General features: G+C 56.9%; 1 protein-coding gene across 1 annotated transcript; it reads right to left on the reverse strand.

Moving 5' to 3' along the window:
• Positions 1 to 2,650: 2,650 nt before the first annotated feature.
• On the reverse strand, positions 2,651 to 6,851 carry GJD3 (gap junction protein delta 3). Its single transcript, XM_045888072.3, has 2 exons — positions 6,762 to 6,851; positions 2,651 to 5,929 (listed from the first exon to the last, which is right to left on the reverse strand). The coding sequence occupies exon 2, from the start codon at positions 5,923 to 5,925 to the stop codon at positions 5,089 to 5,091; it is 837 nt and encodes a 278-aa protein (XP_045744028.1). The 5' UTR covers positions 5,926 to 5,929; positions 6,762 to 6,851; the 3' UTR covers positions 2,651 to 5,088.
• Positions 6,852 to 10,831: the final 3,980 nt, after the last annotated feature.

Below are 10,831 nucleotides of genomic sequence, written 5' to 3' on the forward strand. Positions count from 1 at the left end.
CAGCCACCAGGTGGCGGCAGCTCCTCACTTATCTCGCCGTCTGGGCGGCCAGAATGTGCGCGGGGACAGAGGTTCTCGTCCTCCAGCAATTTTTTCCTAACATTTTCTTTATGTATCTGACGGAAATTTAACATAACACACCTACCCACGTGCTTTACAAAAATCACTATACTATCACACTGTAGCGTAGCTGTAGCTGAAGGGAAAGGTCTATGAATTTCAGTGTGTTAATGCACACAGCTGCATGGGTATCGTCCTAATACATTGGCATTTAAAAGAAGTGAGAAGAAAATAAATAAATAAATAAAAGAAGTGAGAAGGTTGGAAGCCATTCTCTACAAGAAGCCCAGGAAACTTAAGGAATATGGGTGAATGTTGAAATAAAAGCTGACAATGTATAATAAAACCATGCCCCCCCCCAAAAATCCACAAACCCCTAATATTTTACATGTAGAACAGAATCAGGTTTTTTTTTTTAAGATTTTTAAATTTATTCATTCGAGACACAGAGATAGAGAGAGAGGGAGAACATGAGCGGGGGAGAAGCAGAGGGAGGGGGAGAAGCAGAGGGAGGGGGAGAAGCAGAGGGAGGGGGAGAAGCAGGCTTCCCGCCGAGCAGGGAGCCTGCTGCGGGGCTCGATCCCAGGACCCCGGGATCATGACCTGAGCCGAGGCAGACGCTTAACCATCTGACACCCAGGCGCGCCCCCCCCCTTTTTTTAAGATTTTATTTATTTATTTGACAGAGAGACACACAGCGAGAGAGGGAACACAAGCAGGGGGAGTGGGAGAGGGAGAAGCAGGCTTCCCGCGGAGCAGGGAGCCCGACGCGGGGCTCGATCCCAGGACCCTGGGATCATGACCTGAGGCGAAGGCAGACGCTTAACGACTGAGCCACCCAGGCGCCCCCCGCCTTTTTTAAGTAAGCTCTGCATCCATCGTGGAGCTCGAACTCAAGACCCCAAGATCAAGAGTCACATGCTCTTCCGACTGAGCCACGGGCGCCCCCACGCGTGATAATTCTGTATTGCAAGAGGGCATCTTGGCATTTCTAGTCTGTGCCTACCAAATGCCAAGAGGGTCGCCCTCATTGTGGCGACTAGAGCAGTCGCCCCGAATTTACAGAGCGCCCCCCCCACCCCGGGGTAGTACCTTTGACCCTGGGGCTTGAGGTTGCCCTCTGAGGCTCACAGTTCATTGCTGATGAGCAGTTTCTTAACCACGGCACAAGTGGCATTTTGGGCCCAGGAATTCTTTGTTGGGGTGGGGGGCGCTGTCCTGTGCATTGTAGGGTGTTTAGCAGCATCCCTGGTCTCTGCCCACTGGATGCTAGTTGCACCTCCCCCCAGCTATGACAACCTAATATGTCTGCAGACATTGCCAAGTGTCCCCGGGGGGCAGAACTGCCCAGCTGAGAACCCCGCTGTGGAGTCTGATCACTGAGGTCTGACATGTGCTTTGCACGGGGTCCGGTCCCCTCCTCCACAGGAGAGACTGACCCAAGGACGGTGACTGGGGTACAAGCTGGGGAAGGCAGTGACTAAGTCTTGGGCATACGGGAGTGCAGGGCATTTAACCAGGCCTGGGGCAAGTTTCAGAAGGCTTCCTGGAAGAGGTGCCCCCTCCCAGCTGAAGGTCTAAGGGGAAGAGTTAGCCAGAGGTGATAAACAAATAGCGTCATGTGATCAGAAACTGTCACCAGCTCTGTGCTTTAACCATTTTGGTTGGAATGCTGGAAGAAGTAAGTTGGAGAGGCTGGGATGGGCTCAGGCCAGGTCTGGTTCAGGAGCTGGACTTGACCCTGAGGGCGATGGGAGTGAAGGATTTCAAGCCAGCCAGTGAGCTGTTCGGATTGGAATTGCAGGGAGCAGAGCAGAAGCTGTGGGAGCACTCCAGGTCACCGGGGACAGGGCTGACCTTGGGCAGCCCCCAAAGGGTGAGAGCAGATAAGGGGAGGAAATGCTTAGGTGGCAAAATGGGAGGACCAGGTGATTCACAGGACATGGGAGGCGGGCAGAAGAGAGGCTTTGGCAGTAGAGGGTGGACGTGGCCTGGGTGGATGAAGACAGCAGCACGGAGAGGGGAAACTAAGGCAGTTGGGGTTGCATTTGAGGTGCTAGTGACCCTCCCTCCTGTCCCTTACTCCACTCCAGCCACATGGGCCTCCTTGCTGGCCTCAAACAACCCTCAACGTATTCCTGCCTCAGGGCCTTTGTACTTGCCATTCCTTCCACCCAGAATGCTCTTCCTGGAGCCAGCTTCATGGCTAGCTCTGTGCTACTGTCTGTTCCAGTGTCACTCCCCAGCGATAGTAACTGTCTTGCCTTACTTTAAACGATACCTGGCAGTATATTCTATTGCCTGCCCCTCCAGTGGTTTTATTCACCACTGGAGCCCAACATCTGGATCTGCTCTGTTCAATACAGCAGTCACTAGCCACATGCGGTGACTGAGTCTTAAAAATGGGGTTGGTCCTGGGCGCCTGGGTGGCTCAGTAGGTTGGTCATCTGCCTTTGGCTCAGGTCATGATCCCAGGGTCCTGGGATTGAGTCCCACGGCGGGCTCCCTGCTCAGTGGGGAGCCTGCTTCTCCCTCTCCTCCCCACGCATGCTGTCACTCTATCTCAATCTCTCAAATAGATAAACAAAATCATTAAAAAAGTGTGGCTGGTCCAAATTGAGATGTGCTCTAAGCATAAAATACACACCAGATTTTTTTTTATATATATTTTTCAAGATTTTGTTTATTTATTTGACAGAGAGAGACACAGCGAGAGAAGAACACAAGCAGGGGGAGTGGGAGAGGGAGAAGAGACTTCCCGCAGAGCAGGGAGCCCGATGTGGGGCTCGATCCCAGGATCCCAGGATCATGACCTGAGCCGAAGGCAGACGCTTAACGACTGAGCCACCCAGTCGCCCCAACACACACCAGATTTCAAATACTTAGTACAAAGAAAAAATAAATATCTCTTTAATACTTTTTTTTTAATATCGATGATGTGTTGAAATAACATTTTGGATGCAATGGGTTAAAGAAAATATGTTATTAAAATTAATTTCATCTGTTTACTTTTTTTTAAAAAGATCTTTATTTATTTATTTGACACAGGGAGAGAGACAGCGAGAGAGGGAACACAAGCAGGGGGGAGTGGGAGACGCAGAAGCAGGCTTCCCGCGGATCAGGGAGCCCGATGTGGGACTCGATCCCAGGACCCTGGGATCATGACCTGAGCCGAAGGCAGATGCCCAACGACTGAGCCACCCAGGCACCCGTTTCCTTTTATTTTTTAATGTGGCTACTGAAAAATTTAAAATTACACATGTGGCTCACATCCTATTTCTACTGAACAGCGCTGATCTTGAACATTGCCTGGCATATAGTATGTGCTCAACAAATATTTCTTGAATGAATACGTCTGGAAAACAGCTGGATATCCACTTCTGAGTTTGTTGGAGGTCCAGGCTTTGCACACATAGCTGACCATCATCAGAGAAATGTTGCACAGCACGCGCGTGGATAAGCCCTTGGGCCTCAGGGACACCTTCAGTCCCTCATGAACGCAAATTGACGAAGCACCTCCTCTGCGCCAGTGTGGAGGGGCGAGCAATGCCATCCAGCAGGCGAGCTATGCCTGGGGAGGCAGGGGTGCCGCGGGGCGTCTAGCTCCGCCTTGGGGGTGGACAGTGTGAGGGACGGCATCTATTTCTTCCCAAATGAGACCAAAAGGTAGGTAGGTATTAGCTAGGGTGGGGAGGGGTGCTGCAGAGAGGCAGGCTCCTCCAGGCCAAGAAACAGCACGTTCAAACATTTGGAAGGAGATGGGTCACTGTGCCTGGCAGGAAGATTAAACTCGGGATGGTTTGGAGTACAGAAACCATAGGAAGCCCAGGCCATGGGGCGGGGGCAGGACTGGACAGGGCGGGACTTCAGAAGCCTCATTCGGGTGCTGGACTTACCCCAATGACAGGGAGCCCCCGAGGGCGTAAGCAGGAGGACTAGGAGACAGTCAGGCAGGGTGGGTGGTGGTGGCCTGCTCAGCAGGGTTGGATAAAGCCCAGGGCAGGGTCAGATGGTGGCCCCTGGATGTCACTTAGGTCCTGGGTGATCTTCGGGAGAGCAGCCCCACTGGGGTGGCAAGGGAAGAAGACAGATGGGGGCAGAGAGGAGGCAGGAAGGGGACAAGAGGAAGCCACGTAGGTTGCTCTTTGTTTTCCCCCAGGAGGGAAGATGGTCGTGGCTGCAGGGAAATGCAGGGCCGGGGGCACGTTTTGGGGCGGATTTCTTTCCAGGATGGAAGGAACTTGGCCACGTTTATGGACTTGGGGAACAGCAGCAGGGTGTGAGAGTGAAGCTAGGACAGAGTCCGGCCTTCTGACCCTACTGCCCACCCCCACTCTACTTCCAACAAAAGGGACCGCTTGGCCACCCTGCCCAGGCCACACGGTCGAGGGTGTGGATGGTGCCCACAAGCCCTCCACACCGAGTCCTGCCCAGGGTGAAGGGGCACCTCTCTCCTCCCTGTGTGGGCTCCATCAAGCAGGGAGAGCTTCCTACAATACCCCTGCAGGTAAGGGGGGAGCCATTGTGCCTGTTGCTGGCACCTTATCAGATCTCTCCCCCCCCCCCCCCCACGCAGTCACCCAGGGCATACAGATGCATGCACACACGTAGAACCCACACAGGGCATACACATGCACACACCGCGAGCCCACGTAGGATGCACCTGTGCGTACACACATGCACACACGCAGCTCACACTCTACATACGTGTACATGTGTGCACACACGTAGGGAGCCCGCACCCGGGCCGCACCTCAGTCTGAACAAGGAGAGGCCCGCGCGCGGGAAGCTGGTATCACGATGACTTTTCTCTGAGCACCACCCGAACCCCCACTTTCCTCTCTGCTAGGTCCTCCTGTGCCCTTCCTCTCAGCCCCGGGCCTCCTTCCCCGCCACCTGGAGCGGGGAGGGCATCCGGACCCGCCTCCGTTCATCCCCCGCGCCCTCACCCGCCCAACCGAGAGCACCCGGGAAGCGCCCGCGCAGGCTCGCGGGGCCCGTTCTCGCGGAGGCACCCGCCGCCCGCCTCTAGACGGCCAGGTCCTGGCGGACGGTGGCCAGGGACGCCTTGCCGCGGCCGCTGCCGCCCTCGCTGTCGCCGGCGGGGGCCGGGGGCGCGTAGGCGGGCGGGGCGCGGGGGGCGGGGCGCGGGCGCCGGGAGGGCGGGGCCGGGGGCGGCGGGAGCGGCTGCCGCGCCTCCCCGCGCGCGCGGTGGCGGCGGCCGTCGCGCTCGGCCCCCTGGCGACGGCGCCCGGCGCGCGGGCGGCCCTTCCAGAGCAGGTGGCCCAGCTCGGCCACGCTGAGCAGCGCCGAGAGCAGCCCCACGGCGAAGTAGAAGAGCACGAAGACGGTCTTCTCGGTGGGCCGGCTCACGAAGCAGTCCACGGTGTGCGGGCACGGCGGGCCGGCGCACGCGAAGTGCGGGGCCACGCGGAAGCCGTAGAGCAGCGCCTGGCCCGCCAGGAAGGCCAGCTCGGCCAGCAGGCGCAGCGCCACGCTCAGCAGGTAGCAGCGGCGGCGCGGCGGCGGCCCGGGCCCGGCGTCCGCGCCGCCCGCCTCCTTGCCGGCCCGGTGCACCGAGTAGATGACGAAGAGCACGGGGGGCGCCGAGAGCAGCAGGATGTGGAAGAGCCAGAAGCGGTAGTGGGAGACGGGGAAGGCGCGGTCGTAGCAGGTCTGGCGGCAGCCCGGCTGCAGCGTGTTGCACACGAACTCCTCCTGCTCGTCCTCGAACACGGCGCCGCCCACCGTGGCCAGCACCAGGATGCGGAAGATCAGCATGACCACCAGCCACAGGCGGCCCACGAGCGGCGACTGCAGCTGCACGGCGTCCAGCAGCGAGCCCAGGAACGCCCACTCCCCCATGGCGCTGCGGACGCGGGGGCGTCAGAGGCCGGCCCCATCAGCGTCCCCCCCCCTTCCCACCCCGGCCCATGGGATGAGGTCAGCTGGCCCTCCTCTAACTTTGGGGCGAGGCAGGGGCTCAGTGAGGCCTGGGTTTAGCTGGGATTTGGTGGGAACTCGGGAGTCGGGGCTGGGGTGGCGGGCAGGAGGCGTTAGGAGATTCTCCACTGTGGGTGCCCTTCTCCTTGGGACCGACAGGTGCGGGGGAGGAGCCCCACCGTCGTGCTCTAGCTCTAGACCCCCATGGGCCTGCTTGGTTGGACCGCTGGCTCCTCCAGAGTCCAGATCTGTAGGGTGTGAACTTGGACATCAGGAGGGGCAGCCACCCATCGCACTATAGAAGCAGAAACCCAGGGGTGCCCTTATGTGCTCCAGGATGCTTTCCATGGGCAACCATGGTGCCTCCAACCCAGGACTCCAGACCCAACTTGGTACCCCTGGGAGAGCTGGGAGCCAGTAGACCCAGAGGGACCTCACCTCCTTCTTTCTCTGCCCACCATTTCTCTTGCCCTTCTTATTGCAGTGAACTCCTCTCAGAATTGGGGGGTGGACACAAAAGTAGTCCCACTTCCTTAACTCTATCCTTTGTCCTAGGTGTCCCCTGCCATCCCACCGCAGAGTGGTGGGAATACGGGCCCAGCCCTCTCCCATCTCCTCCCTCGTGTCCCTCAGCTTCCAGGCTCCCACATCTCCTGAGAACCTCCCCCAACACACACACACACACACACACACACACACACTCACATGGGTCCCACAGCCCCCTGGCGCCCCCCAGACCCTCACCTGACCCCACTCACCCTGGAGCTGGAGCTGAGGTTTTAGAGCTGAGGGAGGGATCCTGGGAGATGGCTGGGACTTGTTCCTCCTAGGCCCTTTTTCATTTTCCCTTTTGGATTTGGCCAGGACAGATGACAGGACAGAATGGATGAGAGGGGCTTGCTCTCCGCCTTCTCTTAAAGGGACAGGGTGGCCCTGTTGGCTGGCTCCACCCTTGGGAACAGACACAGGGCCATGCCCCTTGCTGGGCTTTGCCAGCCCTCCCTTTCTCCCTAACCCACTCCTACCCCCATCCCACTGCTGTGTCTCCTTCTGGGAATGGGGGAGGGGGTTAATCAGAACCAACTGCTTTTGAGGGGGGAGGTTATGGAAGCCCATGGAACAGACTCCCTCAAACTGGAAGGCCTAGATCCACTATCAATTGACTGCCACCTTTGAGGCTGAAGAGAGGTTTGGTGCTGAGTTGGGGGCAGCAGCTCTGTCACTGATGGCCTTGGACAAGTTACTGAGCAATTCTGGGCCAGTCTCCTGGCTTGTCAACTGAGGATGCTGGGCCATCTGACCCCCAGGTTTCCTTCCAGCGCTTTGTCTTAAAGCAAAGGTCCCAATCATATTACGGAGAACAAAGAAAACCTGTGCCCAGAAAAAAAAATCCCATATGGAAACCATTAAGGCATCAGGAGTGGTCAGCATTGGTGGTTAAATAAAAGCTTTTTCTTTCTTTCTGCTTTTCTATAATTTCCAGATTTATTATAATAAGCATGTTATTTTATAGTGGGAAAAATAGACTTCTCCTAGAAGGCTCTGAATCACATCCTATGACTCTAGGTGGCAGAAGCTGTCCCTTAGGGGAAGAGTTAGGATGACTCATGCTGACCTGAGTGGCCAGGGAGGGGACACTCCCAGGTTGAAACATTTTGTTCGTCCCCTGTAGGCCTTTCTAGGAATCCACCCAACACACACACCATTCCCCTCCACCTGTGCACCTGCTCTCTGCCAGGCCCAGCGCTGAGCCCGTCACACAAATTAGCACATTTAATCCTCTTGATGACCCTGGCAGGAGGGAAGCTGAGACTCGGAGGGTCTCAGCCACTTGCCTACAGTCACACAGCATGTAAATAGCTGTTCCCTGTCTCATGCCTGGCTTGACTGGCTGGGAGCCCATGTGCCTGAGCCCATCATGGAACTGCTCTCCCTCTAGCCTGCTTGGGTTTCCCAGGGCCCGACAATTCCCAGGGCTTTTGTTGGGTCTGGTGGGCCCAGACACTGGAAGTGGACCATGCCTGCCCGGCTCTGAGTGGGGAGGCCCAGACTCTCCTCCTCCACGACATTTCCTCTTCCCTTCAGCCATGGGGGCCTGTATAATTTTCCATGTGTTGACAGGGACCCCCTGACCTGATTTCAGGAAGAGGTTGGAAACGGGCGCTTCACCCACACTGGCTCAGGGGTCCAGCCCAGCCTGGAAAAACCCTAGGTTAATGATGGATGTGCCGGGGAAACCTGCCCACCGTCATGCAGAGTTCCCTTGGGAGTGGGCCTGGGTGGGGAAACACTGCCTTGGACAAAGTCCAAAGGAAAGCATGTGCTGGGGCCCCACATTCCAAAAACAGGATGTGGGGTGGGGGCATGGCCAACCCTGACCTCTGCCTGCTCCTGGCAAAACTGCTCCCCGACCCCCAAACCCCAGCCCCAGGTATGGGGGCTCAGGGACACACCTCGTCTCTCCTGGCTGTCCAGGATTGGTCCCTGCCCTGTCCTCATGGCCCCTGCTGGGTCAGGCCACCGGCCTAGCCTGGAAAAACCCCATCAGACTGTCTGCCTGTTGGGAGTGGAAAATGGCAGAGGTGGTGGGCTCTGGTGGGGCAGGAGCATGGTCTCGCTGTGCTGTCCCCAGCCCCTGATGCCACAGGGCCAGACACAGGAGACTGTACAATCTCTGGGGCCCAACCTCCTTCCCAGATAGTGCTGTCCAGCCTGAGAGGAGGTGTCACTGATGCTGCCCAGGGCTGGTGACACATGGCCCCATTCTTGGCCATACTTAAGATCTGGAGCTGGGCTGAGAAGCCCATCCTACACAGGGTCACGGTCAATCTCCGCCCCAGACACTTCAGGTCGCCCGTCTGGAGGCTTTTCAGGCCCGGAAAGGGTTTGAAGGGTCAGACACTATGCAGCAGAAGGGGTGGGGAGTGGTAGAGAGGTGCGGCAGGGTAACCGGAAACCAACGCACCCACCCTCGGAGGCCAGCACCGTTCCCACCCAGGCTGAGGGGGCAGGAAGGTGAGGGAGGAATTGTACCATTAACCTGTTTGGGGGTTTTCATTTCTACCCAGGACTGGACATGCTGATTACTGATCTCGGACCAAATCGGCCATTTAAGTGATCACAAGCTTTAGAGGAGATCAGAGTGAGCAACTGAGGCAGGCGACCCACCAGCGTTCTCATGGTCTCGGGGCACAGACGATCCGCACCCTCTGCAGCCCTCCCACCCCACTTCAGGAAGGGGTGGGAAACGAGCTAGGGACTTCACCCTAGCCGGTGGGACTGTGGAGCCAATTCCCGTTCTGTCACACATGGACACACACGTGCCCCTACTGCATGGTTGTACCCGGTAAGTGCCATCAAGACACGATTGTATTTTCTCTTCCCTGTGCCCCTCTAACAATTTTTAGTCTTTACAGAAATGTTGCCTTTTAGTGAGGCCTTCCCTAGCGGCCCTCACTGGAATTAACCCCCTACTTCCTGTCCCCTTTCTCAGCTTTGTTTCCTTTGCACTGATCACTACATAACATACTCGGTATTTTTTTATTTTGAGTTTTAATCATCCGTGGCACCTGTCTCCTCCATTAGCATGTCAGCTCCATGAGGGCAGGGCCTCTGGTGCTCTGTTCACTGCCCTGGGTCACCACCTACAACAGTTCCTGGCACCTGGTCTATGCTCAGAAAATATTTGTCAGGTGGATGAATGAAGTGGGGTGGGAGGGCTGCAGAGGGTGCGGATCATCTGTGCCCTGAGACCATGAGAACGCTGGTGGGTCGCCTGCCTCAGTTGCTCACTCTGATCTCCTCTAAAGCTTGTGATCACTTAAATGGCCGATTTGGTCCGAGATCAGTAATCAGCATGTCCAGTCCTGGGTAGAAATGAAAACCCCCAAACGGGTTAATGGTACAATTCCTCCCTCATCTTCCTGCCCCCTCAGCCTGGGTGGGAACGGTGCTGGCCTCCGAGGGTGGGTGTGTTGGTTTCCGGTTACCCTGCCGCACCTCTCTACCACTCCCCACCCCTTCTGCTGCATAGTGTCTGACCCTTCAAACCCTTTCCGGGCCTGAAAAGCCTCCGGACGGGCGACCTTCTGTTCACAGGTGGTCCCCGCTCCTCTCTTCTGCCCTGGCCTTCAGTCTGCGGCTCCCAAATACACCCCTCCGGCTCTGCCCCCTCACCCACGGGGACCCGCTAACCTGCTACCTCCTCCCTTAGCTCTATAATTATTTAAGATTAGGTTCGGCTGTAACAGAAACAGCAAGAACAGTGGCTTAAACAAGAGAGAAGCTTGTTTCCCTCTCATTTGAAAGGAGGAGGCCGGTGGGCTGTTCAGCGGTGGCGGGGCAGCTCTGTGCTCCAAAGTCCTTAGGGGTGCAGGCTCCTCCCCACCCCTCCCTGGGTGTGGCCCAGTTCTCCCCGATCCTGTGCGCCCCACTCCAGGCAGCGCCTGGAGGAAGGGATGAAGGCGGGAGAAATTAAGTGCTGGGACGTCTCTCATAAAGTCCCGGGAGCTGTCACGTGACCGACTGCTCACATCTCATTGGACAGGATGACCTTCCGCAAGGAAGGCTGGGAAATGTAGTCTTTTTTTTTAACCCCCAGGTGGCCTTGCACGCAAGAAAGGGGAATTTCACCTTCACGGTCACAGATCTGCTTCTGTTATTGGCCCTCTCCGCTGAGGTGGGGATTCAGAGAAACTCGGTTCCCTCAAGTCTGCCCCCGCCAGCTGAATAGTTCTATTCAGGTTCTCAGCGGTTTGGATGATGTCCACCGCGTAGGTGGTGATCTTTACTTAGTCTACTGATTCAAATGCTAATTTCTTCTGGAGAG

The sequence above is a fragment of the Mirounga angustirostris genome, unplaced genomic scaffold (assembly GCF_029215605.1).
Source record: "Mirounga angustirostris isolate CCGP_5_RB_7025 unplaced genomic scaffold, mMirAng1.0.hap1 SCAF_17, whole genome shotgun sequence".
Classification (NCBI taxonomy): Eukaryota; Metazoa; Chordata; class Mammalia; order Carnivora; family Phocidae; genus Mirounga; species Mirounga angustirostris.

What these genes read in the sequence shown, in the direction of transcription:
- GJD3 (XM_045888072.3), bottom strand. Translation starts at nt 5,925, where the DNA reads ATGGGGGAGTGGGCGTTCCTGGGCTCGCTGCTGGACGCCGTGCAGCTG.